Source organism: Pseudochaenichthys georgianus, unplaced genomic scaffold (assembly GCF_902827115.2).
Source record: "Pseudochaenichthys georgianus unplaced genomic scaffold, fPseGeo1.2 scaffold_447_arrow_ctg1, whole genome shotgun sequence".
NCBI lineage: Eukaryota > Metazoa > Chordata > Actinopteri > Perciformes > Channichthyidae > Pseudochaenichthys > Pseudochaenichthys georgianus.
In genome coordinates this window covers 204,859-232,500 of record NW_027263012.1, presented here as the reverse complement: position 1 = coordinate 232,500, position 27,642 = coordinate 204,859, and the positions used below count along the sequence as shown (strand labels likewise).

Here is a 27,642-nt window from a genome sequence, read left to right as displayed (position 1 = left end):
ACTCTATGTTGGCCTAGTAGAACAATAAGCAGCAGACTTTTACTTTTTATCATTTCTACTGGATCTTAGATCTGCGCATGCGCAACACGGGTCGGCAGTTGCCAGAGAGTATTTGTGTTGGGTAATCTCTGGTAGGGCTAACCCATACAGCGGTGGGGTGAAGTCAGTATTTGCAATGTAATTACATACACGCTCCCCTTGACAGTGAAACGCCACGCGTGAGGTTTAGATTATTTCCCTGTCTCAATCCAAATTGAACTGTATGAAATAAAAGGCACATTTGTCTTGTAGTAAATAAAAAGGGCGACCTGGAGCCAATCCTGCAACTTCCCCACAGGTGAAAGAGTTGACCTGCTGAAAGCCCAACCCCTGTAGGGGGTCTGGGGGGATTCTCCCCCAGGAGATTTTTTAAAATACTAATAAAATACACATTCTGGTTCTCTCTTGAGAAGAAAAATAAATAAATCTATTACTACACGACATATTTAAAAAAAAAAATGAATGCCATTTTAGTTTGTTGTTACTGTGTTCTGAAAGCTGAACCTGCTGCTCCTCACAGAGAGAAGAGGGAAGAGGCTGTGAGTTACTTTACATGGTGGATAAGGGTGGATAGCCCCCATTGTTCTGTGTGTCAACATGAAGACAGCCCACACACCTATCAATCATCAAACCGTGGGGTCTTATCGATGTATATAGAGATGTACTGTAACTACAGCAAAAGTATTCTCCGTCGGGACTTCCTGCAACAACATTATCTTGATTCTGATTGGCCAGAAGACATTATCAAAGATGTTCTATTGAGAAGACGATCACTACCTGACAAAAGTTTTCAAAACCGTTTCTAGTCTTCGGTATTCTTGTTTTTGGCGTGAGAATAGTTTGGGCAGCGTGAGAGCGTGAGATTGAGAGTGAAAGCGTGTGTCACACGCCAGATGCGTGAGAGTTGGCAACCCTGTAAAAGTAGAAAAATGTATGCAACATTTCCTTTAGAGCAGGGGTGTCAAACTCAATTTCATCGCGGGCCACATTAGCATTATGGTTGCACTCAAAGGGCCGGATGTAACTACATAAATATACATATATAAATACAAAATAGATATATAAAATTAGGGTTAAGGTAATAACTTAGTAATTATCTACGTCTGAAAGCAGAAGTCCAGGGTAAATAATTGCAACTCTCTTCAGTGTGAAAAACGAGATGCATTGTGGGACATGTAGTTTATGGGCAACCTGCTTCTGTAAAGTGCCATCTAACCGTATAATAAACGTATTATAATCTTTGCAAGCTCTTGTGGGGCCACATGAAATGAAGTCGCGGGCCGGATTTGGCCCCCGGGCCTTGAGTTTGACTCCCCTGCTTTAGAGTAGCTCCATTTGACGACATAATGCACAGGCTCTTGTGAAGTTTAAATGGTGAGTTGTTTCCCTTTAAATACTAAGTCTTCAGAGTTCCACCCTCTCTCTTGAATAATAGTCACTGAAATGTAATCGATCCAATGTCTTGATGCGGTGTTGAAGTCGCTCAGCTGAGCCAGGATTCGCTCTAAGGGCAGGTCTCCTACAGTCAGGGGAGTCCTTAACACGTGTTCCCTGGTTTCGTTGTGATTTGAACAAGGTGATATCATTATTTCCATCATCGAGGATGAGGATAAACAGACCGTTAAAAAAGGCTGCAGGTTAGAGTTCCACCAAGTGTCACACACTAATCTGAATAAAGCACACGGTCAGATGCACAGGAGCTCCAGCGAAGTGTTGGCAATGAAAGTCTCAGGTCCCAGGCTTCTCCAACAATGCAACATGCAATATACTAAAGAGCAGTGCAGATAGTGACGAGATAAATTAGTGCAAGACAACGGTGCAAGTGACAGAAATGTGCCTCTGAAGGGAGATTGTTACATTTATGATAAAGACTCACATTTGTTTTTCACAGGATCTCGACGCTGCCCTGCCGCTGTTTTACAAACACAGAGAACGCCTCGTGGCTATTGGAGAGGTAGAACGAACACACACACACACACACACACACACACACACACACACACACACACACACACACACACACACACACACACACACACACACACACACACACACACACACACACACACACACACACACACACACACACACACACACACACACCACCTCTAATTCTGTAATTCCACGGCAGGATTAAAACAACGTAATGAATTCCCTCGCCCGTACTGTCTCTCTCCTTAACCCCTCACCACTCTCAAGGTCCACACATCTAACTTGATCGATACAAACTTAGATAAAGACGGTTTTAATTACATGTTATACACACACACACACACACACACACACACACACACACACACACACACACACACACACACACACACACTGCTGTCGTCTCGTTACTCCTGGTAAAGTAAACGTTCAACTCTCCTCCTAATCTTTCTTTAAGTACATGAGTCAGTTACAGTCTAACACACACACACACACACACACACACACACACACACACACACACACACACACACACACACACACACACACACACACACACACACACACACACACACACACACACACACACACACACACACACACACACACACACACACACACACACACACACACACACACACACACAGCGGCCGTGAGGAATGTGTGTGTTGTTCTGAGCAGACCCCCGGCTCCACACGGCTCAATCAACCGTCGGACTGCTGTTTCCACAACTCCCTCGTGGGTCACTGCACTCAACATGTGATCTGTCAGTCTGTCATCACTCTTTAAAATGGACTTCGCTGTTCTCATCACTAAGACTAATCTGATCTGACTTCTACATCCATGTGTGTTACGGTAACATCTTTGCCACGTCTATGCATTGAAAAGTCTTTAGCCGCGTTCACACCGTAGTACTTTTCCCACAAAGGTTCATGCGAACTTAGTTCATGAGAACTCTTTAGTTCTCATGCACTAAGTACAGATCGCGTTCACACCAGAAAAAGTCCCTGAGGGTGGATTAGGCAAATGAAGCCGCTGACGTCACTTCTTCTTCTTCTGCTTTGGGTTTACTGGCAGGCCGCAAACCTCTTCACGGCGTATACTGCCGCCCGGAGTCCCCGGCCGGAAGTCCCCGAAGTTGGGGAAGGCTTCAGTAGAAGCTGCTGGGAGTCCCAGCAGCTTCTACTGAAGCCTTCCGAGTAAATCGCCAGAACGCCGACACCTCCTCATCTCCACCGCTCCCATGTTTTATTTTGTGTTGCCATAAGTTAGTCTCTCTGCGTTTCTGCGCTGGGCTAATGCTAATGCTAATAATGCTAATGCGAGGATAATAAAATGGCGGCTTCACAAAACTATTTGGGAGTTTTACGGGGCGTGGTTTGCAATCTGCCAGCCAATCAGAAATATAGCTCTTTTCTCACAAAAGAGCCACTCGAAAGTCCCTGCTCTCTAGCAGGGACTTTCGAGGGGGTAAAAAGGTTAGCATGAACTAATTTTAGTACCGGCTCTTTTTGGTGTGAACGCGATCATGAACTAAGTTCGCATGAACCTTTGTGGGAAAAGTACCGCAGTGTGAACGCGGCTTTTGTGTCAAGTTTGTCAAATATGTTTAAAAAGTCCAAACATGTTCTTGAACTTTTTCCATCCACATTTCAGGATAGTGAAGTTACTCGTCCGTGCCTGACAGCAATCACATCGTTTTAAAACAAACAAGTGTCCCTGCAGAGGCTTCGTAATGTCTGCTGGAATATAATCAGTCATTCTGTTGTGTTTGGTTGTTTCAGATTGGTTTAGACTTCACTCCGTGGTGTGCTCCCTCTCATCGGGACAGAGAGGACCAGCTGAGCGTCTTCATCAAGCAGCTGGGCGTCGCCAAGGAGCTGCAGCTGCCTGTGTGAGCCACATCATAGAAATACATGAACATAGAATGTAAATGTGATCAATAACTGTAAGGGTAAGAGACAGCATTAAAGGGATGGTCGAATCAGTCTCCTGCTTTCTTCACAGGAACGTCCACTCGCGATCCGCTGCTCGAGTCACCATGGAGACGATGAGAGAACAAGGTGAGTGTTCGCTTTGTTTTTAATATTTAAAGTTAACATTTCACTTCTTTCTGATTTCCCGCCAGGTGTCGGTCGAGCGCTGCTTCATAACTTTGCAGGGAAGCCCTCTGTGGCTCTGGAGGGAGTGAAGGCCGGTTTCTTCTTCTCCTTCCCCCCCGCAGTCTGCAGGAACTACCAGGTGGGGGGGGTTCGCACTTTGCATTCGTAGGAAGATTTAAAAAAGAAACGTATAGATTTTGTATTTAAGGAATCACGAGGAGAGAAAAACAGAAATATATATATATAGGAATTTAAATTGATATCTTGTGTCATCAGCACCGGTACATTAGTCAAATAAAAACAACTGAAAATATTTATCTTTTATATAAATATTTTTCTTCTATCTTCAATTCTAACTATCTTTTATCGGACATTTCACTTATTATATTTAAATAAATTTTTGTATTGTTTTTATATAATATTTTTTAACATTCTTTCTTTACCTGTCCGGCAGTGGCTCAGTCGGTCGGGGCTTGAACTGGGAGCCGTATGGTCGCCGGTTCAAGTCCCCGACCAGACGTGAAATATGGAGTGTGGACTGCTACTTGGAGAGGTCCCAGTTCACCTCCTGTCCTGCTGTGGTGCCCTTGAGCAAGGCACTGTACATCCCACTTCCCCCCCCCCACTCCCATTGCTGTACAATAGCTGCCCACTGCTCCTAGTGCTAGACTCCTGGTGCTGGATGGGTTAAAAGCAGAGAACACATGTCACTGTGTGCTCTGCATGTGGCACCATTAAATTATTTTTATATTTCTAACATTGCTTTCCTTTTTTTATCTTTTATTTTCATTAATTGTAAAATAGAGCAGCTTTCCCCAGGGTAAAAACACTAGATACTCCGATTACTTATATACATTAATGATTATTTAGAGATTACACTATGTTAAAGCGTTAACAGGTGTATATATCCCGTTAAAAGTGCAACAGAAATCCCTTTTTTAAGCATTTTTTGAAAAATCTTTGACGTGTTAAAACAAAAAGTACGGTCAAAACACGAGACACCGCGTTCCTATTCCTGGATGTTATATTTCATTGTATTTAGTTATGACATGTCACTTGTATCCAAAGCGACTTACATACTCAACGCTGTGGACAATCCCCACAGCAGCACTTTGGGGTGAAGCGACTCAGGGACACAACGACATGCTGACTGCAGCGGGGTTTGAACCTGTGCTCCCAACACTTGCGCACTACCCACTGCGCCACAGCCTCCCTTATTATCACTGATTATCTTCACGCTTCTCATTAGATGATAATCTCCATGTAGACGTCTTGGCACCTGTACTCTGTGCAATGGAACCTAATGAATTAAGAAACACAAGACTTACATCTCCACTGTGAAGCACTTTGAGTTGCCTCGTGTTGAAAGGTGTGAAAGAAACTTGCCTTGCCTCTGAAGACGAGCAGCATGAGAGAGAATCTGCTTGACTTCTGTTCCATCAGTCGTTTCCCCTCACAGAGAGACAACCTGATCAAGCAGATCCCTCTGGAGCACATCTGTCTGGAAACGGACTCTCCTGCTCTCGGGCTCCACAAGCACGTGAGTTTCAGAAGACTCCTCAGACTGCCTCTCAGCTGCAGGCGTTTCTCTTTCTCAACCTCCTCCCGTCTCCTCCTGTCTCCCAGGAGCGGAACGAGCCCTGTCACATCGCTCTGTGCTGCCGACACATCGCTGACGTCAAAGGTCTGTCGACACAAACTGTTCAGATCGTCACCGCGCAAAACGCACTCAGGCTTTTCCCAAAGGCTCAAACTCACACGCGGCATATAAGTCTCTGACGTGTGAGCTTTGGCCTGAGGGGGGCGCCAGAGGCAACAGACGCATCTGTCCTGTGTTTGGAAACGAACCTTAGCATTAGCATCTTCTGTAGGCACAGCTGTGTCGCAAAGATACAAGGGTCATTTGTTGTAATTGTATAACACAAGGTTGTGCAACGAAATGCTGCTTTTGTCCAATTTTGAACCATGAAAAAATATCTTTCTTATCTTAGCTTAATGCTAAATTAAGCATGCTAACTGTTGCTAACAAAACCTACTTACCGTATGTATCCTGCTACATAAATACGACTATCTGTATAGCACAACACTTACTTAACACTGACTTTAGCATGATAACATTTCACACTTTCGGTCATCAAAGCTTGTTAGCATACTATATTAGCATTAAGCTCAATACACAGCTACTCTGACTGGGATTTAGTGATTATATTTTGTGTTGTATCCAATTGTGGAACTTCTGCCCAGCAGGACCTGCAATTGATTTGAAATAAAAAGTGAAAATATATAGTTTGTAATCATTCATCCCGACCGAATGGTTGTCAAGGCAATTGACAATAGTGATGGAGATATTGAACCTTTGCTAACTCGCTAACAGCCAGGCGGACTGGCCATTGGGAATACCGACGTGGGCCGGTCGGACAATTCACTAGCACCCCCCACCCGTTGACAATTGACTAGCGGTACCGAGTTGGGCCAGTCGAGTTTCTTGTTAGTCCCAGTCCGCCCCTGCTAACATGTGTTCAAGTTTAAAATGCAACACGAGCTTTAGTCACACACAGATCCTCCAGACAAAGTACACCTAAAAGCAAAGGCTTCACTTCCTTTGGGTATTGTTTTACAGTATGTGTTTTATTTATTTATTAAAGCTGCCGTGGGTTCAGATGTTTGTTGTATCAGCTCCCGTCAGGCAGCTTACGCCAGCTGTGATTCATCTGGAGAAGACAAACAGGCGTGTCAGATTCAAACAGTATGCCATACAACGCCCTGACCGAGATAATACAGTACATATCACTGGGTGACGCTTTCATCCAAAGCCATTTAGGAGCCAGGATAGCAACCAGGTGTGTTTTCGACCTTTGTGCCATAAATACATAAATAATCACTAAACATCTTTATGCAGGTTAAATAGAAATTGTGTGTCCTACATTAATGCTGGCCGTTTTCCTGTCGTTCTTCTTTTTGCATTATTTTATTGGTGCACCCAGGTTAGGGTCCAGGTGCATCAACCAGGCTTATTGTTAATATCCTTTAATACAGCGGGGTCAAACTCAATTTCATCGCGGGCCACATCAGAATTATGGTTGCACTCAAAGGGCCGGTTGTAACTTTAAGACTATATAAAAATACATAAATATTTAATATATATAAAAAATAATGTATTATATTATTGCAACTGCATTGGATTATTATCGCATCGGGTAATAACTTCATAATTAACTACTTCTTAAAGCAGAAGTCTAGGTCAAGTCTCTTCAGTAAGAATGTCACAAAATGATCTAAAAAGAAAAGCCAAATTCTGTAAAAACAAAGAAGTGACATTTTGAAATAAAAATCAAATTCTGAGGAAAAAAAGCATATTTTGAAGAACAAAAGTCAAATTTCAGATGCATTGTGGGACATGTAGTTTATGGGCAACGTGCTTCTGTAAATCATCATGTAACCGTATAATAAACATATTATATTCTTTGCAAGCTCTTGTGGGGCCACATGAAATGAAGCCGCGGGCCGGATTTGGCCCCCGGGCCTTGAGTTTGACACCCCTGCTTTAATAAATCACAAGCACTGTACCTTCCCCTGCATTATGTCTAAAGAAGTATCTCAGTAAAAAAAGCGTCCTTAGCAAAGAAGTATTTCTTGATTATGATTATGATTATTAATAGAAGTAGTTTATTTGAATTAATTATATTTTCAATCTTTTTGAGGCTAGTATTTTCACTATATTCATTCTGTAGTGCACTATTAAGATCAAAGCATATCTTAAGTGTGCTTGAATGATGGATGTCTTGTCTGCATTGGTCCAGGAGATCATCAACCTCCCAAAGATGCCACTAGCGAGTTACAGGAACTGTACCCACATCTCTGGATTGCCCTCCGCATCGCAGTAACTCGTCCTGTTACGGTTGCGTCTGCTGAGAGAAGCTTTTCCAAACTGAAGCTTATGAAGACTTACCTCCGGTCGTCATGGGCAAGAACGCTTAAGTGGCCTGGCTATCATAAGCATCAACGCACAGTTGGCACAGCAGCTGTCATACGATGACCTTGTCGATGACTTTGCATCCAGGAAATGCTGACGTATTCACCTGTAAACGCATACTGAACGACATACATGCACATTTACCTCACTGGATAACAAAGTAACTGTTGATAATAATAATAATAATAATAATCAGGAATTATATTTGCAAAGTACTTTGTTTCCAAAAAAATGGTTCACTCCCAGGGACGTGCACAGGTACGGGCTAATGTTGCCCGGGCAACGGCCCTTTTGAACCTTTTGGCTGACCTGCCCCTCTGGAGAGAGCGAAAGTCTTTTTTTCTGTTGTGGCCGAATAAACATGATAAGCTCATAATTAGTATTGTAGAGTCTCGCTGCAATAAAACACACCTTGTCAGCGCTGTCATCTGCCCCCAGTCACGTGACTTTGTTTACAATCTGACAGCTGAGAGCAAAGGGAAGCCCCCCGAGTCCGGTCCGGCCTCATGTGGCTATGGTGATCACGTGCCTGCCTGCCTTTGGTGGCCAATCCCCGGGTCAATCTGTCCCCGGAAATGTTCCCGTTTTTAAATATGCTTAAATTGATTTTGAGTTTTCTCATGGCAGTTAGAGTAGGGGACAAACCAGGGGACTTTACTTCCTCTTGACACCGTCGGTTATTTACAAAAAACCACCTAAAATATACTTGTTATTGTGTTTCTGTCTTTCTGTGTCTTTTCATCTGCTCCGTAAACTCCCTCACCGCTCGCTCTCTTTTCTTGATCGCCCTCTCACGGAGAACTCTTCACTGTCCCGCTTCAGTGTAGGATTTCTGCCATGTCTCTACTTTAGTTTAACCATCTCTGTTCTTAGGTTATGGAATACTAAATAAATAATTATATACCTTACCGTTACTGCAAGTTTATTTTATATGTTGGACCGCAACATTTATTTTTTCTGGTTTTCATTTTTTTTTTTTTATAAAAAAAGTTCTTACGTTTTCGGGGGGGGGGGGTCCTTTTTCTAGTTTAGAGCAATAGCCCCTCCAAATGTCTGTGCACGTCCCTGTTCGCTCCTGTCGGTGGGGCTTCATCTCACAATGTGGCTTGGGGGCCCATCTCACAATGTGGCTTGGGGCCCCAAGTTGGCCAGGGACGGCCCTGTGGTTCCTTCACTTTATTTTTATATACATTTATTTTGGACGAAAACTTAGCGTGGGGAAAGGCATAGGCGGCGCGTGAGGCTCAGGTGTGGGAAGGCTAAATCACTTTTTTTACCTGACGCTGCCCGCCTCCGGCGTCTATAGAAAAGAGATCAACTCAGTGAAAGCACCGCCTGCTGACCAATCAGAGCTCAGTGTGCGGAGTTTAAATCTATCAAGTCATATTACAGGGGAAAGGAAATAGAGTTTAAACTGTATGCAGAGAAGACGCCGACGTGTCGCACTTATCATTCATATCACATTCAATCAGATCATCGATCATATAATATCATAGCCTATATTATCTCCTGATCTGAGTCAGCTGAGCCGTATCTGGCCGTGCAACACTCAGTGTCACATACTGTATGCAGAAGTATTATTTTAACGAAACACTCAACTCGAATGTAATTAAAGTCAGATCCACTCGTGTCTTAGACGGGGCAGTGATATCATAATACTATACGCTTTCAAACACTCGGTAGTTTATTTATGTTTTAACCAGTCGTTCTGTATTCACCTTGCAGGTGGCTTGTATCCTGGATTATTATGTTTAAGTCATGGATGTTTAAGTTTACTTTTCATTAATGAAGGATGACCCTGCGCTGTCAGTACACCCCGCCCCTTTCACGTGAACGCGCTCTCAGCTGGTGAGAGAAGCCCTGGCTTGATTTACCGAGTTGATATTAACCAGCGTCGAGATCTCGTTTGTTAGGGTTAGTGAAGATAACTCCAACATATCCAGGGTTTGAACTGGCTCCGTAGTACAGGGCACAGGTGGCTGCAGAGCAGCGCTAATGTCAAAGACACAAACATTATACATTATACTTTTATTTTACCAGGATGCAGTGACACAAATATTTGGGAAGGCCTTAGCCTTCCCTAGCCTACAGCACCCGCCGCCCCTGGGGAAAGGCATGTGTGGCGTGAGTGCGTGAGATATGGGTTAATTGCGTGACTCTCATGCTCAATGCGTGAGGGTTGGCAGCCCTGGAAGTCGCTTTGGATAAAAGCGTCTAACAAGTAACATGTAATGTAATGTACTGTAAAGTATCTCAGGAAATAAAAGCCTCCTCACAGCTCTCCTCGAAGTGCCTCCTCTCCGGTAGATGAGAGGGTGGTGCTCCCTCTCTTCCGGCCGGGCTGCGGGTCTCTCCTGCGGGCAGAGACTTGAGGAGTCCCGCGGTGCTGCGCAGGTGTTTCCGGTAGTGTCTCCTCTCGCGCCGCTCCCACTCCTGATGGGGGTTCCCCTCCACGCGACACCACGTCTCCCTCCGCACGTTCAGCTCCCTCAGAGCCCGAGGCTCTGCTCCAGACATGTTTCTTATTTAGATGTATTTGACCGTTTTAGTCAGTGAATGATCCATGGTGGAGCAGTCAGTGTTTGATGCTGTTGTTTACATGGCAACGGGAAACCTGAAGAAGTAGAGAGTCAAAGATATGTTGTGTTTGGGAAGATGAGTTACTATCTCTCAACAAGTTAAAGCTGAAAGATATTTTAGACTTATCTGTTTCCCATGTTTTGCTCAGACATAAAACACAATAACAGATGCAGTAATATTGTAAACTAGTGTTACTTGTAGAAAAGTTAGGAGCCAACAAATGGATTATAAAGTTGCCTCCCTTATATACTTACAAATGAGAAAATACTAACACTTCCCCCCCACCGTTTACTCTTCTTACCCCTGAAGCCAAAACCATCAAAAAGTGAGCAGAACAAATTATACTTTTTGGAAATGTAAACATGTATTGAACCTTTTGACAAAAATATACAATTAATTATAACGTATTGCATCATAAAATGCAATTAAATACAGAATATTACCTTGAATAACTGCAGTATCAAATAAGCTACATGCATTTTCAACATACATATTCTTATTTTATTTATTTTTTATTTAGTTTTTTTTTTTTTTTTTTTTTAAACGTACGGTGTCCTTGGGTGTCATGAAAGGCGCCTAAAAATAAAATGTATTATTATTATTATTATTATTATTATTATTATATTATTTCCTCTTGGTACCTGGAAACAGAGACAGAGTGAGAGTTCACTTCTCAACCCACGACGACACTGAGGTTATTTGACCCTCCTGAGATAGACCGATGCAACAGGAGGACTTACATGCGAAAGGGGGTATGTGATGCAGCCGCAGGAGAAGAAGCTCTCCAAACAAGTCCCCGTGTTACGACCCGGCTCAAAAGGCCACCACAAAGAGGAGACACACCATGTCGACGGTTAACAACATGTTTATTTTAGCAAAACCAAATGAATTAAGTTAAAAACCACTAAAGTATGAGGTGTGGATGTCAGTGGTATCAGTAATGTAAATACAGGGTGAGGTGTGTGTGTGTGTGTGTGTGTGTGTGTGTGTGTGTGTGTGTGTGTGTGTGTGTGTGTGGTGTGTGTGTGTGTGTGTGTGTGTGTGTGTGTGTGTGTGTGTGTGTGTGTGTGTGTGTGTGTGTGTGTGTGTGTGTGTGTGTGTGTGTGTGTGTGTGTGTGTGTGTGTGTGTGTGTGTGTGTGTGTGTGTGTGTGTGTGTGTGTGTGTGTGTGTGTGTTGAATTGCACAAAGTAAAGCAACTGAAGAAACTCATAATATACTCAACAAAAACCAGAGTGCCTGCAGAGAGGGGACAGAGAGAGGACAGAGAGAGGAGAGAGAGAGGACAGAGAGGGGACAGAGAGGGGACAGAGAGAGGACAGAGAGGGGACAGAGAGAGGACAGAGAGGGGACAGAGAGAGGACAGAGAGGGGAGAGAGAGGGGACAGAGAGAGGAGAGAGAGGGGACAGAGAGAGGACAGAGAGGGGACAGAGAGGGGACAGAGAGAGGACAGAGAGAGGACAGAGAGGGGACAGAGAGAGGACAGAGAGAGGACAGAGAGGGGACAGAGAGGGGACAGAGAGGACAGAGAGGACAGAGAGGGGACAGAGAGAGGACAGAGAGGGGACAGAGAGGGGACAGAGAGAGGACAGAGAGGGGACAGAGAGAGGACAGAGAGGGGACAGAGAGGGGACAGAGAGAGGACAGAGAGGGGACAGAGAGAGGACAGAGAGGACAGAGAGAGGACAGAGAGGCTTTAAATGGCTGCATGGGGCACCAGACCCGGGTGCCCTGAGTCACTGCAACCACCACAACACAGACGGCACAGCCACCTCCTGAACCCATCGGGCCATCACACACCGTTATAACTCCTTACTATCAAATACCATTTTCGGGAAATGTACATACAAGCCTCTGGACACACAGGGATTTGAGCCTTTGCAGACCATTTACATGCACTAAAACACCGGAAAGAGAAAACCCCAGACAGCATAACAGGGCCTCTTTAAAGTGGTGTTTATGTGTGAAGATGATCTGGCTGAACAGAATGAATAAATATACACTTCCACAAGGTTACCTTTTACAAGAATCCAAAAGCACTTCAATCGTGTTTTTATTTGTCAGACAGATGTGTTATCTTCACGGCCATCTGTATATTCCTCCTGCTCTCTGATGCTTCTATTTTAGAATTGTTTATGTCTACTCTGTTAATGTGTTATTATTAACGCCTTGTTTTGTTTTACGCTGCTGTAACAAAACAATTGTTTTCCCAAATCCGGATTAATAATAAAGTACATTTTATCTTATCTTATCTCAGGGGTGTCAAACTCAAGGCCCGGGGGCCAAATCCGGCCCACGACTTCATTTCATGCGGCCCCTCAAGAGATTGCAAAGAATATAATATGTTTATTATACGGTTACATGCCGATTTACAGAAGTACGTTGCCCATAAACTACATATCCCACAATGCATCTCAAATTTGATTTTTTTTTTCTCAGAATTTGACTTTTTTTCTTGAAAATATTAATTTTTTCTTAGAATTTGCCTTTTTATTTGCCCTAATGTTATATAATACATTATTTTATATATATTAAATATTTATATATTTTGATATATGGTCTTAAAGTTACAACCGGCCCTTTGAGTGCTACCATAATGCTGATGTGGCCCGCGAAGAAATTGAGTTTGACACCCCTGTCTTATCTTATTTTAAGAGAGAAATCCCATTCCTTTTTATCAAGGGAACCACCTTCCTACGACCAAGTGTGTACTACCTGCAGCTCTTGAGTGAGCTTCCTGTGGGAACAGACTGGCGGTTCAGTCCCACTGGGTCAAAGGATGATCAGGATTAGAGCAGATCAAGGCCTGAGCACATGGAGAGGCTCACGGAGAGAACAGAACCGAGCAGGAGGCAGGACCGGGAACTCAGAGATTCAATTACCAACTTTGTAGTCAAAAACTGAACAGAAATAAAATCACTCGATTAAAACTTAAAAGAAAATATTGTTGCTTCCAAAACAAAAAGCGCGAGGGTGTATTCAAGCGAAACAAATGATGAATTTTCTTTGCCCCATGATATATTGAAGTGATTTTTAAAATGTGTGAGTTCTTTCTATCCGTCGATGTGCGGGCTTAACCACTTCCGTTCATGAAGAACCTCCGAGTTCATTGGGCTGATATCATGTATTCTCTCTCACACACTCACCTCCTGCTTCCATTGGACTCCTTTGTTTACTTCCTGCACATAATGACATCACATCGTAACACTCGCACTTGTATTGGCTAGCGCTCCGACACATTGTACGTGATAGGCTAAGGGGCGGGACATCTCTAAGCGGTTGACCACTCACAACAGAGCCGGCCAGCTAACCAATCAGAGCAGACTGGGCTCTGGTTTCAGACGGAGGGTGAAAAGAGGTGCTGCAGCACAGACAGTATGAGAAGACTAAAGAGCTTTTTGAACATTAAAGCAAGGAGACATGTAGAGACACTACATACTGATATACACCTGAACATCAGCAGGAGAGGACTCTTTAAAGTAGAGACACTACATACTGATATACACCTGAACATCAGCAGGAGAGGACTCTTTAAAGTAGAGACACTACATACTGATATACACCTGAACATCAGCAGGAGAGGACTCTTTAAAGTAGAGACACTACATACTGATATACACCTGAACATCAGCAGGAGAGGACTCTTTAAAGTAGAGACACTACATACTGATATACACCTGAACATCAGCAGGAGAGGACTCTTTAAAGTAGAGACACTACATACTGATATACACCTGAACATCAGCAGGAGAGGACTCTTTAAAGTAGAGACACTACATACTGATATACACCTGAACATCAGCAGGAGAGGACTCTTTAAAGTAGAGATACTACATACTGATATACACCTGAACATCAGCAGGAGAGGACTCTTTAAAGTAGAGACACTGCATACTGATATACACCTAAACATCAGCAGGAGAGGACTCTTTAAAGTAGAGATACTACATACTGATATACACCTGAACATCAGCAGCAGAGGACTCTTTAAAGTAGAGACACTACATACTGATATACACCTGAACATCAGCAGGAGAGGACTCTTTAAAGTAGAGACACTACATACTGATATACACCTGAACATCAGCAGGAGAGGACTCTTTAAAGTAGAGACACTACATACTGATATACACCTGAACATCAGCAGGAGAGGACTCTTTAAAGTAGAGACACTACATACTGATATACACCTGAACATCAGCAGGAGAGGACTCTTTAAAGTAGAGACACTACATACTGATATACACCTGAACATCAGCAGGAGAGGACTCTTTAAAGTGGAGACACTACATACTGATATACACCTGAACATCAGCAGGAGAGGACTCTTTAAAGTAGAGACACTACATACTGATATACACCTGAACATCAGCAGGAGAGGACTCTTTAAAGTAGAGACACTACATACTGATATACACCATCAGCAGGAGAGGACTCTTTAAAGTAGAGACACTACATACTGATATACACCTGAACATCAGCAGGAGAGGACTCTTTAAAGTAGAGACACTACATACTGATATGAACCTGAACATCAGCAGGAGAGGACTCTTTAAAGTAGAGACACTACATACTGATATACACCTGAACATCACCAGGCGAGGACTCTTTAAAGTAGAGACACTACATACTGATATACACCTGAACATCAGCAGGAGAGGACTCTTTAAAGTAGAGACACTACATACTGATATACACCTGAACATCAGCAAGAGAGGACTCTTTAAAGTAGAGACACTACATACTGATATACACCTGAACATCAGTAGGAGAGGACTCTTTAAAGTAGAGACACTACATACTGATATACACCTGAACATCAGCAGGAGAGGACTCTTTAAAGTAGAGACACTACATACTGATATACACCTGAACATCAGCAGAAAAGGTCCTCTTTAAATAAATGGCATTATTTTATACTTTGACGGTTATATTTTTTATTTAGAACTTATGGGCGATTTTGAGACAAAGTATTTCTACTTTTACTTTAGTAAAGGATCTGATTAATTATCCCACCTCTGCCGATTACCATTCATCCATCAAGGAGGCAGTAGTGAAATACCGCAAGCTGCTCTACTATTGGCTCATCGGCATCGGAAGGCATGTGCCCGCGTCGGCGGAACAAAGGAGAGAGAGAGAGAGAGAGAGAGAGAGAGAGAGAGAGAGAGAGAGAGAGAGAGAGAGAGAGAGACTCACACACTCATACAGGGAGGCAGCATGCTGGAGAAGAGGTGTCGGAGATAGCATAGTCGGATGTTTTGTGATGGCTGTTGCGCTGGGTGTTCTTAACGTGTAACTGCCCCTTTATGATATCGCATTTTATCATCATAACTGAATGAGGAAACCAGCACGCGCTTCCTGTATTTCTGATATCATCTTCACATCGCGTAGGGAAATAAGAGAAAACGGCAAGCATGGTGGCCGGTGAGCTCGTACAGGAGCTTCATTCCGGCGCACCTGACGACATCACCGTGACGAAGAAGATCCCGGAACCGGAGGGAGACACGGAGCGATGCGCGGAACCTCCATACGTAGCCGCGGCGGAGGAAGCACCGGAGGGGGCGCAGGAGAAGGACGTGCCGCCGGCGGAGGAGAGAGAGGCGATGCTTCCTAACGGAGGAAGAGGAGGCGAGGAGGAGGAGGAGAAACACGGTGCGAGGCTGGAAACCAAACTGTACCTGCGCCGGTTCGCCGTGCTCGCGGTGTTCAGCTTGTACTCCCTCTCGAACGCCTTCCAGTGGATCCAGTACAGCATCATCACCAACGTGTTCATGCACTATTACGGCGTGACCAGCGACAAGGTGGACTTGCTCTCCATCGTCTACATGGTGACCTACGTGCCCCTCATCTTTCCGGCCACTTGGCTCCTGGACCGGAAGGGTCTTCGGCTCACGGCCCTGCTCGGTGCCGGACTCAACTGCGCAGGCGCGTGGATGAAGTGTGCCAGCGTGAGTCAGGATCGGTTCGGCGTCACCGTGGGCGCGCAGGTGATCTGCTCCGTGGCGCAGGTGTTCATCCTCGGCCTGCCGTCCCGGGTCGCCTCGGTGTGGTTCGGACCGAAGGAGGTGTCCACTGCCTGTGCCGTGGCCGTGCTGGGGAACCAGGTGTGTGTGTGTGTGTGTGTGTGTGTGTGTGTGTGTGTGTGTGTGTGTGTGTGTGTGTGTGTGTGTGTGTGTGTGTGTGTGTGTGTGTGTGTGTGTGTGTGTGTGTGTGTGTGTGTGTGTGTGTGTGTGTGTGAGATGACTATTTTGGGAAAATGTTATATTATTTTAGTATTCACTGAAGTTCAATATATCTTTATTACTTTCTTCCAGTACTGCCAGCAGAATAGACTAGTCAAATAATAAATAATAGTCAAGCCTAACACAATGCTTCCTCAGTGAGTAGCAGTGTTGGGCAAGTTACTTCCAAAATGTAATATATTACATATTACTTATTACTCTCTTTTGAAAGTAATAAGTTACATTACAAAATTACTGTCTCTGAAATGTAATGAGTTACACTACTTTAGTTACTTTTTAGTTACTTTCACCAAAATAACCGCAAAAGAATGGCTAGGTATTTTAAATGCTAAAATGTGGTTTAGTGCAGCTCATTATACACCCAGTGAAGGGCAATATGGTTTAGCATAACAACTGTGTAGGCCCTTAGGCTACTAACAACTTGTATTACACGGCTTAGTTGAATACTCCATTCTGATTGTAACTTCTTAACATGTTGTTAATACAGCAGTACAGACCGCTGTCAAGGACTCTAATGAAGGTTGCTAAGGAGGATCCAGAAAGAGAAAGGAAAAGAGGTTAAAAGACGGAGCGCTGGACGTCAGATAAATCACCAGAAGAAGACAGACAGGAAGTGAATAATAACAGGACACGGAATGGGCTCTGTAGTGTGTTTAGCATGTGGCCCTGTGCAGGCCCGGCTCCAGAACAACAGGACTCAGGGTGCCTCTGAGGTTACAGGGGGGCAGCAGTAGTGGCAACAGCAATGAAAAATAGCATTGATGGTCCCAATGAACAGATTATGGCCTTTGTTATGTTTTGAAACCAAGCAAGTGAGAACATTTCAAGTGAATTAAAAGTGCAATCCTGAAATATCTCATCCAGTCCAAAGTGTGGCAAAGAAAAGCACAGCAGCTTCACAACTACTGATAAAACAAATGAGAACATTTTGTAAATCAAGGCACATATTATTTGAACCAGCTCATGGTTTGAAATGGCAAACATTGAAAAGCAAAAGTATTATTAAAACCATCATCACTTTGGTCCCATCATATACTCTGGGAAGAGAACATGTACTGTCCTTGAAAACTGGTTGACTTTGTGACCTGGAGATCATCTCAGCTGCAACATTAGCTTGTTGATAAGCTTGGGATATGAGATCTTTGTGTAGCCATTCGTGGTGAAGGCATCTGTGCTATTGTATGCATTATTTTTGACCCAACATTTCTACAGGCATGGCAGAATATGGCACTATTTTCACATATTCTAGCCCTTGTCTATTTGTATACCACGAGCTGCAAAATGACCGCCTAGCCCCACTGTACAGGCGGGTACTTGTTTAGATAAACCTGGGCAGGCTCCGGTTTGCCGTGGTATCCTGGCTCGCACCTGCGGGCCGCAGAGGGGCGGCGGTGTTTCGGGCGATGAAGACTGCTGCTCCGGGGCGAGGGCGGCGAGTCAGGCGGGAGTGGGGAGTGTCCACAGCGGAGGGTCACGTGATGTCCCCATCTGACCCGTTGCTACGGTCTGCAGTAGACGCAGTGTTGCTGGCGTTTAGTGATGGTTGCTTTAACCATGTTCGTATAAATGATTATCCTCAGATGTGTGTCACTGCTGTGGAAGCGCTTTGGAAATGATGCACGCGCAGCGGAGCAGGTCACGCGCACCTGACACAATTTGTTGTTAGTATTTTTCGCTCCGTTCTCTTTTTTGAATAGAGGGTGCATAACATTCAACTGCCCGAAGATCCCGGCGCGAAGCCTGAAGGGTAAACACCAGGTTTACTAATCTACTCGCACGTATGTCTGGTGTCGGAATGTCTCGCTATGTTACATTCTTAAAAAACAAAACGCCATTTAATTTCGGGTTAAAATGTGTTGTAACTGCGTCACTGAGCATTGTAACGGGTAATATATTACCCACATTTCATTAGTAATGCGTTACATTACTTCGTTACAGCAAAAAGTAATATATTACTGTAACTCCGTTTTGTAACGCGTTACACCCAACACTGGTGAGTAATGGACAAAGTCGTTTTTTACCACACTAAATCCTTACATGCTTAATTGAAATGTGTACTATGATAGCACACACCAATATATATAAAATAAAAGTAATAAACAATGTATGTGTCGCTCTTTCTCTTGTTGTAGTTGGGAACAGCGATCGGCTTCCTGCTTCCTCCAGTTCTAGTTCCCAACACCCCGGATGACCCGGAGCTGACGGGGCACAACATCAGCATCATGTTCTACGGCACCGCTGCCCTCTCCACCGCCCTCTTCTTCCTCACTGTTCTAGGTACACACACACACACACACACACACACACACACACACACACACACACACACACACACACACACACACACACACACACACACACAAATCTCTAAAAACGGGGAACAACGGAGCTGATCCAGATTTGCGTCCGATATGACGTCATATCTGAAATGTGGACCCACGGGCCAATCAGAAAGCTGCTATCAGAAACAATGCCCGACTGTTTTGGATGGTCGGTGTTTACATTAGCATCGCTAACACTCAGAGCTAACCTGTACTGGAGAGCATGTGTGTGAAGAAGCTGGATACAAAAAGGAAATGACCTTGTGGTGTAACTGGCAAGAGAGAAAGCCTTTGAGCTCCAAACTGTTTCAGAAATAATCCTTGATAATCCATGATATGGCGTTTCATCACAGCAGGATTTAGTTTAGATCAGAGGTGTCAAACTCAATTTAATCACGGGCCACACCAGCATTATGGCTGCACTCAAAGGGCCGGTTGTAACTTTAAGACTATATAAGAATACATCTATAAATATATATATATAAAATAATGTATTATATATTACATTATTGCCGGATTACTATCCGATAGGGTAATAACTTCCTAATTAACTACGTCTGAAAGCAGAAGTCTGGGGCAAATAATTGCAAGTCTCTTCAGTGAGAATGTCACAAGTTAAACAATTGAACTGCTGAAACAACATCCATAACATTCATCTGCTACTTAGTAATTATGTATCTATCTATCTATCTATCTATCTATCTATCTATCTATCTATCTATCTATCTATCTAATATATCATTCCAATAACTTGCATATTGACTCTTATTGCACTATTTTACTATTTCACTTTTTGAAACTATTTTTCTTTTTGTATTTGCTATTTACTTGCACTATATTTTTCTGTTTACATTTTAAAAAGAAGAGTCAAATTCTGAGAAAAAGGCACATTCTAAGAAAAAAGGCATATTTTGAAGAAAAAAAGTCAAATTCTGAGAAAAGTCTAATTTGAGATGCATTGTGGGACATGTAGTTTATGGGCAACCTGCTTCCCTAAATCATCATGTAACCGTATAATAAACATATGATATTCTTTCAGAGCTCTTGTGGGGCCACAGGAAATGAAGTCATGTAGCAAGCCGTTTGAAAAACAGATCAAAGGTGTTTCTCTGTGTGTTTCTGCCTTTCTCACGACTCGATCTCACAAGGCTGTACATTCTCCAGATATCTTCCACATTTTACTGCTCCTTAAACTTCCAAGTGACAAGTTCAGGATTAAGACTTGTGGTCAGGATTAGGACTAAAATAGAATTATGTTTGGGAAAGACCTATAGTGAAGAATGTGTTTACATATGAACAATACTTGGTGTTGTGGAGAGAGTGAAATTGTGAGTTTATACTGGCTTCCTTTCCCTCTGGCTTTAAACAAAGATGAGACACGATGCAGGTGTTGAGTCCCAAGCCTGTTTTTCAGGTTTCAGGCTCGAAGATTACATGGTAAAAAAATTGTAGATTATAGTGTCGTGGTAATGTAGGGAAGACGGCATGCATTAGCATATAATGAAAGTCGGTCAAATGTTTTGGACGTTTTTTATTTTACATGCAAGCCTCGTCCTCTCATAATAAGTACTCTTGTTGAGCAGATGTTTAAACATTGCGATAAACTTATCATTTAATTATGATGTGCTTTTTGAAGTGTTCCCTTTCCTGTAGTGTGTTATAGCCAGGGTTGGGAGGGTTACTTTGTAAATGTAATCAGTTACTGATTACTGATTACATGGCTCTGAAAGTAATCAGATTACTTTTAGATTACTTTTGGATTACTTTCTTTTTCCATCACAGATGGATGTTTTGGTGAACAGGAGACACAAAAAGCAAAAGGAAACTGAACGTGTTTTACTGTTTTAATGGCTTATCAAGAGCACAACTGAAACATAGCATCTGAAACGATGCAACAACATAATGAACTTGTTGGGGATGCAGCTTGGGATGTGAGGAGTGAGGGACACGGCTTAGAACGGGCGTGTCGCCTTCTGTCCTGCCTGTGTTGGGTCTGAGAAGAGGAGCGCGCAGTGCCTTTCACGCACCGCCTTTCACGCACCGCCTTCACTGTGTTTACCTTCAGAATCATAAGGCTAAAGAGCGACCGCAGGCTGATGTGTTGTAACCACACACACCTCTACACACACACACGACTTAAACGCAGACATTTGTTCCTCCATGTTTCGTTGTTATCGTTTCACTGAGCGGACCCGCCCCTTTTTTTCAAACGCTCCCTTTTTTTTGGTCCATCTGCGCGGTAATAGGTTTTGTGCGCCGTGATGATTCGGCTGTACCTTTAGTAATGAATATTAAATGTTGTGAGGAAATCTTTCCACCAATAATTCCAATAAGTAATCCAAAATGTATTCACTTCAGGTTTACGAAAGTAACTGTAATCAGATTACTCGTTTTTCAAATGTAACGCGAGCTGAATACAGTTACTTGATTTTTGTATTCTGATTACGTAACGCCGTTACATGTATTCCGTTACAACCCAACCCTGGTTATACATTCTGATATACACCTGAACATCACCAGGAGAGGACTCTTTAAAGTAGAGACACTACATTCTGATATACACCTGAACATCACCAGGAGAGGACTCTTTAAAGTAGAGACACTACATTCTGATATACACCTGAACATCACCAGGAGAGGACTCTTTAAAGTAGAGACACTACATACTGATATACACCTGAACATCAGCAGGAGAGGACTCTTTAAAGTAGAGACACTACATTCTGATATACACCTGAACATCACCAGGAGAGGACTCTTTAAAGTAGAGACACTACATACTGATATACACCTGAACATCAGCAGGAGAGGACTCTTTAAAGTAGAGACACTACATACTGATATACACCTGAACATCAGCAGGAGAGGACTCTTTAAAGTAGAGACACTACATTCTGATATACACCTGAACATCAGCAGGAGAGGACTCTTTAAAGTAGAGACACTACATACTGATATACACCTGAACATCAGCAGGAGAGGACTCTTTAAAGTAGAGACACTACATTCTGATATACACCTGAACATCAGCAGGAGAGGACTCTTTAAAGTAGAGACACTACATACTGATATACACCTGAACATCACCAGGAGAGGACTCTTTAAAGTAGAGACACTACATACTGATATACACCTGAACATCACCAGGAGAGGACTCTTTAAAGTAGAGACACTACATACTGATATACACCTGAACATCAGCAGGAGAGGACTCTTTAAAGTAGAGACACTACATTCTGATATACACCTGAACATCAGCAGGAGAGGACTCTTTAAAGTAGAGACACTACATACTGATATACACCTGAACATCACCAGGAGAGGACTCTTTAAAGTAGAGACACTACATACTGATATACACCTGAACATCACCAGGAGAGGACTCTTTAAAGTAGAGACACTACATACTGATATACACCTGAACATCACCAGGAGAGCACTCTTTAAAGTAGAGACACTACATTCTGATATACACCTGAACATCAGCAGGAGAGGACTCTTTAAAGTAGAGACACTACATTCTGATATACACCTGAACATCAGCAGGAGAGGACTCTTTAAAGTAGAGACACTACATACTGATATACACCTGAACATCACCAGGAGAGGACTCTTTAAAGTAGAGACACTACATACTGATATACACCTGAACATCACCAGGAGAGGACTCTTTAAAGTAGAGACACTACATACTGATATACACCTGAACATCACCAGGAGAGGACTCTTTAAAGTAGAGACACTACATACTGATATGAACCTGAACATCAGCAGGAGAGGACTCTTTAAAGTAGAGACACTACATACTGATATACACCTGAACATCAGCAGGAGAGGACTCTTTAAAGTAGAGACACTACACACTGATATACACCTGAACATCAGCTGGAGGGGACTCTTTAAAGTAGAGACACTACATACTGATATACACCTGAACATCAGCAGGAGAGGACTCTTTAAAGTAGAGACACTACATACTGATATACACCTGAACATCAGCAGGAGAGGACTCTTTAAAGTAGAGACACTACATACTGATATGAACCTGAACATCAGCAGGAGAGGACTCTTTAAAGTAGAGACACTACATACTGATATACACCTGAACATCAGCAGGAGAGGACTCTTTAAAGTAGAGACACTACATACTGATATACACCTGAACATCAGCAGGAGAGGACTCTTTAAAGTAGAGACACTACATACTGATATGAACCTGAACATCAGCAGGAGAGGACTCTTTAAAGTAGAGACACTACATACTGATATGAACCTGAACATCAGCAGGAGAGGACTCTTTAAAGTAGAGACACTACATACTGATATATACATGAACATCAGCAGGAGAGGACTCTTTAAAGTAGAGACACTACATACTGATATACACCTGAACATCAGCAGGAGAGGACTCTTTAAAGTAGAGACTCTACATACTGATATGAACCTGAACATCAGCAGGAGAGGACTCTTTAAAGTAGAGACTCTACATACTGATATACACCTGAACATCAGCAGGAGAGGACTCTTTAAAGTAGAGTCTCTACATACTGATATGAACCTGAACATCAGCAGGAGAGGACTCTTTAAAGTAGAGACTCTACATACTGATATGAACCTGAACATCAGCAAGAGAGGACTCTTTAAAGTAGAGACACTACATACTGATATACACCTGAACATCAGCAGGAGAGGACTCTTTAAAGTAGAGACACTACATACTGATATGAACCTGAACATCAGCAGGAGAGGACTCTTTAAAGTAGAGACACTACATACTGTTATACACCTGAACATCAGCAGGAGAGGACTCTTTAAAGTAGAGACTCTACATACTGATATGAACCTGAACATCAGCAGGAGAGGACTCTTTAAAGTAGAGACACTACATACTGATATACACCTGAACATCAGCAGGAGAGGACTCTTTAAAGTAGAGACACTACATACTGATATACACCTGAACATCAGCAGGAGAGGACTCTTTAAAGTAGAGACACTACATACTGATATACACCTGAACATATATAATAGCTTGATTATAAAACTACTTTCTATTCACCCAAACTGTGTTTCTGTCTTCAGTGATAAGGGACCGGCCTCCCCTGCCGCCCAGTCATGCTCAGGCTGTCCTCCCAGACTCTCCGGGTGAAGATTACTCCTACAAACAGTCCATGGTCAACCTGTTGAAGAACAAAGCATTCGTCCTCCTGCTGGTCAGCTACGGTAAGAGAAGAAACCACCACCAGATAAATGGGAACATTTGTTTTGTATCTATTCTAATCAAGTACTTTTTGGTCTGAACTCCTGAAAAGAGATAAGGAAACTCCAGTAGGGTAGGATTGCACACAATATGAGGAACATTAAGTCCTTCTGCTTTCCCAGGCATGCTTGAGAACTTTAGCGTGACTATCTAATGTTTCATGTGACTACTCCATGTGTGACACACCAAACTCTCTTTGACAGGGTTCATTGTTTCAATAACTTGTCCTAAGTACATTTTTTACGTTCCACTTTAAACAAATAGTTGTATTTATTAGCAGTGATCAAATAGCCAAAGTTAATTGTAATGTTAAATATGTGTTTAGGCCAAATGAACTGGATTTTTCGCCTAACATACCCAGCTAAAATCCTGTTTCCAGGATAATTGAATTGTTCGCTTTGGCTCATGAACTCGTCTTGTCTGTACCCGCCACCATTGTTCCACTAGTACACGATTAAAAGGAGACAAGATGGCTAACTCCTTGATTTCCTTAGCAACCTCTTTTTCAGTGTTCTCATTGTTTAAATCCCTCGGTGTATACATTATTTGTATCAACTGTCGAGCTGATTTGTGTTCAGCTTTTCACTAGCCTACTTAAAGAAAATGTCATGTTGTATTCATGTAACCTCAATAGCACTGACTTAACAACTGCAATACACAACATCACATATATATACTTGTATGCCAACACATGCACTCTTTAATAACATTAATGCATGCGTCTTTTTTAGAAAACCAACTGTTCTACATTAAACCTTTAAGATTTGGGCTGTTTTTGCATTCAGAATTAGATTTATAAAACTGAACCAGACACACTCAGTTATAACCCTAATGGATGCACTCTATTTGTGTTTTGCCCGCAGGTATAATGACTGGCTCCTACTACTCTGTCTCAACACTTCTCAACCAGATGATCATGGCCTGCTACGAGGTAAAAACACACTAACAGCTGGCAGTTCATCATCTTTCTTGACCGCTCTCCTGTCTCTTTCACCTTCCTCTTAAAGAATTCTCTTATGATTGGTCAATTATCTAAATGGCATCATAATTTAAAGTGCACTTGCAACCTTTTACAAGAGTTTTTAACTGCTTTTTATTCGTTTATTTACCAGTATATGCGCACTTCCAAAGAACGTGACTCTGCTTTTCATTGTACTCACACAGAAAGAGATAAGTGAAGCTACATCATGAGCATTTAACGGCATTTCACAACATTGCAGATACAAAGCAGGTCCAACAACATAGCTAAGGCAGTTTCAATAAGTGAAACTGTTTTGCAGGTTCATCTTCAATGCTTCCGATGTTTGTGTTTAACACCCTTTCCACCCCAGCTATGCTCGAACCATTTTGCCCCATTAAGCTGATTTGTATTAATTATAGTGTTTCCATTCTTATTTTAAATGTACGGTAAAAACAAGTGAGTGGAAACTGGATGTAGTAATGAAAAAGAGACAGAAAGAACAAAGACACTTCTGATGGCCTCGATGAGATTTTCACGCATGCCTGCTGCCCACCATAACGCTGGCGCCACACACACACACGCACACACACACACGCGCACACACACACACACACACACACACACACACACACACAATGACTGCTGACAGTGAGGCTGATGCTTGTCCAGTTTCTGCTTTACTTAGAAATAGACCCCATCCCTGTCTCTTTCACACAATCTTACAGCAGTTCACCCTTGCATGAACTTATAAAACTCTCTCAGCTGAACCGTCAGATGACTTCACCACCCTCTCCCACCAGAAACACTGCAAATCCGGGACTCTCCCAAACCCCTCGCACAAATACACACACGTACAGAACATGTGACTGGCTTATAGACCACCTGTAAGATTTGATCTGAGTGTTATTGAAAGAAAAAATAATTTAATCAGCTTTTTTCCCACTGAGGCTTCTGTGGAGTGATGCAGGGATGAGGCCTAAACCCAGAAATTAGTCAGCATTTTAGCCCTTCCTGATGCTCAACTTGAAGTCAATGGGTTTTGTTTTGGTTGTTGGCCTGACAAAAAGTCTGTGTTCCCTACATTAGCCTCCTTTAGCTTAGCGGTGCTGACGTGAAGTCATGTGACTGTGCTGTAGTTCCTTTATAGCCCAACATTAGCCTCCTTTAGCTTAGCGGTGCTGACGTGAAGTCATGTGACCGTGCTGTAGTTGCTTTATAGCCCAACATTAGCCACCTTTAGCTTAGCAGTGGTGACGTGAAGTCATGTGACCGTGCTGTAGTTCCTTTATAGCCCAACATTAGCCACCTTTAGCTTAGCGGTGGTGACGTGAAGTCATGTGACCGTGCTGTAGTTCCTTTATAGCCCAACATTAGCCGCCTTTAGCTTAGCGGTGGTGACGTGAAGTCATGTGACTGTGCTGTAGTTGCTTTATAGCCTAATGTTAGCTTTTTATTTAAAAAGTAATAACGTGGTTTATATGTGGAGATTATGCTGCTGAATATAAATATGTGTTTGCCACATTATTTTCTGCAATAATCCAAAAGCCAATCGAAAAATCCCATTGACTTTTTGTGAAAGGAACCCTTGCAATGCTAACTTCTCCGCCTTAAAAAATACATCATCGCTGCAACAATTTAATAACATATCCTCTTTCCTTTCCCCTCCTCAGAACCAGGAATTGAATGCTGGGAGAATTGGTTTGACTCTGGTTGTTGCTGGGATGGTCGGCTCCGTCCTCTGCGGGCTTTGGCTGGACTACACCAAGACATACAAGTAGGAAACACCTGCACACACTTTAATCTTCCCAACTTTTGTTAAACATTGAACGTGTTTTGCAATGCAGTAATTTTTCGAAGATTATATTCGCTATACCAGGGGTCTGCAACAGGCAGATCGCGGTCCGGATCCGGACCCAGGCGCCGACCTATACGGACCCGGACCTATAGTCAATACATTAATAGGGGATTTCAATTTTGACGGGGCGATTCTATTTTAACCGCTGCCGACAGGGGGCGAAAGAGACGAGAGCGATACAGGGAAAGAAACACAGAAGAAGAGACGAGAGCAATACAGGGAGAGAAACACAGAAGAAGAGAGGAGAGAGCGATACAGGGAGAGAAACACAGAAGAAGAGAGGAGAGAGCGATACAGGGAGAGAAACACAGAAGAAGAGACGAGAGTGATACAGGGAGAGAAACACAGAAGAAGAGAGGAGAGAGCGATACAGGGAGA

General features: G+C 42.9%; 3 protein-coding genes across 3 annotated transcripts in view; 2 read left to right on the top strand and 1 right to left on the bottom strand.

The window, feature by feature from the left end:
• tatdn3 (TatD DNase domain containing 3) overlaps positions 1-6,317 on the top strand; it is a 10,945-nt gene extending 4,628 nt beyond the window's left edge. The window contains exons 5-10 of the mRNA XM_034078593.1: positions 1,931-1,993; positions 3,756-3,865; positions 3,979-4,034; positions 4,100-4,212; positions 5,533-5,613; positions 5,700-6,317. Coding sequence (XP_033934484.1) covers positions 1,931-1,993; positions 3,756-3,865; positions 3,979-4,034; positions 4,100-4,212; positions 5,533-5,613; positions 5,700-5,852 — 576 coding nt within the window. The 3' untranslated portion in view covers positions 5,853-6,317. The remainder of the gene's footprint in view (positions 1-1,930; positions 1,994-3,755; positions 3,866-3,978; positions 4,035-4,099; positions 4,213-5,532; positions 5,614-5,699) is intronic.
• A 365-nt stretch (positions 6,318-6,682) lies between these two features.
• On the bottom strand, positions 6,683-16,393 carry spata45 (spermatogenesis associated 45). The gene is made up of 3 exons (XM_034078592.2): positions 16,304-16,393; positions 10,323-10,660; positions 6,683-6,784 (listed from the first exon to the last, which is right to left on the bottom strand). The coding sequence occupies exons 2-3, from the start codon at positions 10,561-10,563 to the stop codon at positions 6,765-6,767; spliced, it is 261 nt and encodes an 86-aa protein (XP_033934483.1). The 5' UTR covers positions 10,564-10,660; positions 16,304-16,393; the 3' UTR covers positions 6,683-6,764.
• flvcr1 (FLVCR choline and heme transporter 1) overlaps positions 15,838-27,642 on the top strand; it is a 26,794-nt gene continuing 14,989 nt past the window's right edge. Inside the window, exons 1-5 of the mRNA XM_034078591.2 lie at positions 15,838-16,729; positions 19,000-19,144; positions 24,271-24,411; positions 25,312-25,379; positions 27,080-27,183. Coding sequence (XP_033934482.1) covers positions 16,040-16,729; positions 19,000-19,144; positions 24,271-24,411; positions 25,312-25,379; positions 27,080-27,183 — 1,148 coding nt within the window. The 5' untranslated portion in view covers positions 15,838-16,039. The remainder of the gene's footprint in view (positions 16,730-18,999; positions 19,145-24,270; positions 24,412-25,311; positions 25,380-27,079; positions 27,184-27,642) is intronic.

What these genes read in the sequence shown, in the direction of transcription:
- spata45 (XM_034078592.2), bottom strand. Translation starts at nt 10,563, where the DNA reads ATGTCTGGAGCAGAGCCTCGGGCTCTGAGGGAGCTGAACGTGCGGAGG. An exon ending in GAGGCACTTCGAGGAGAGCT is followed by an intron (nt 6,785 to 10,322) that starts GTGAGGAGGCTT and finishes TGTCTTCTCCAG; the next exon opens with ATGAATCACAGCTGGCGTAA.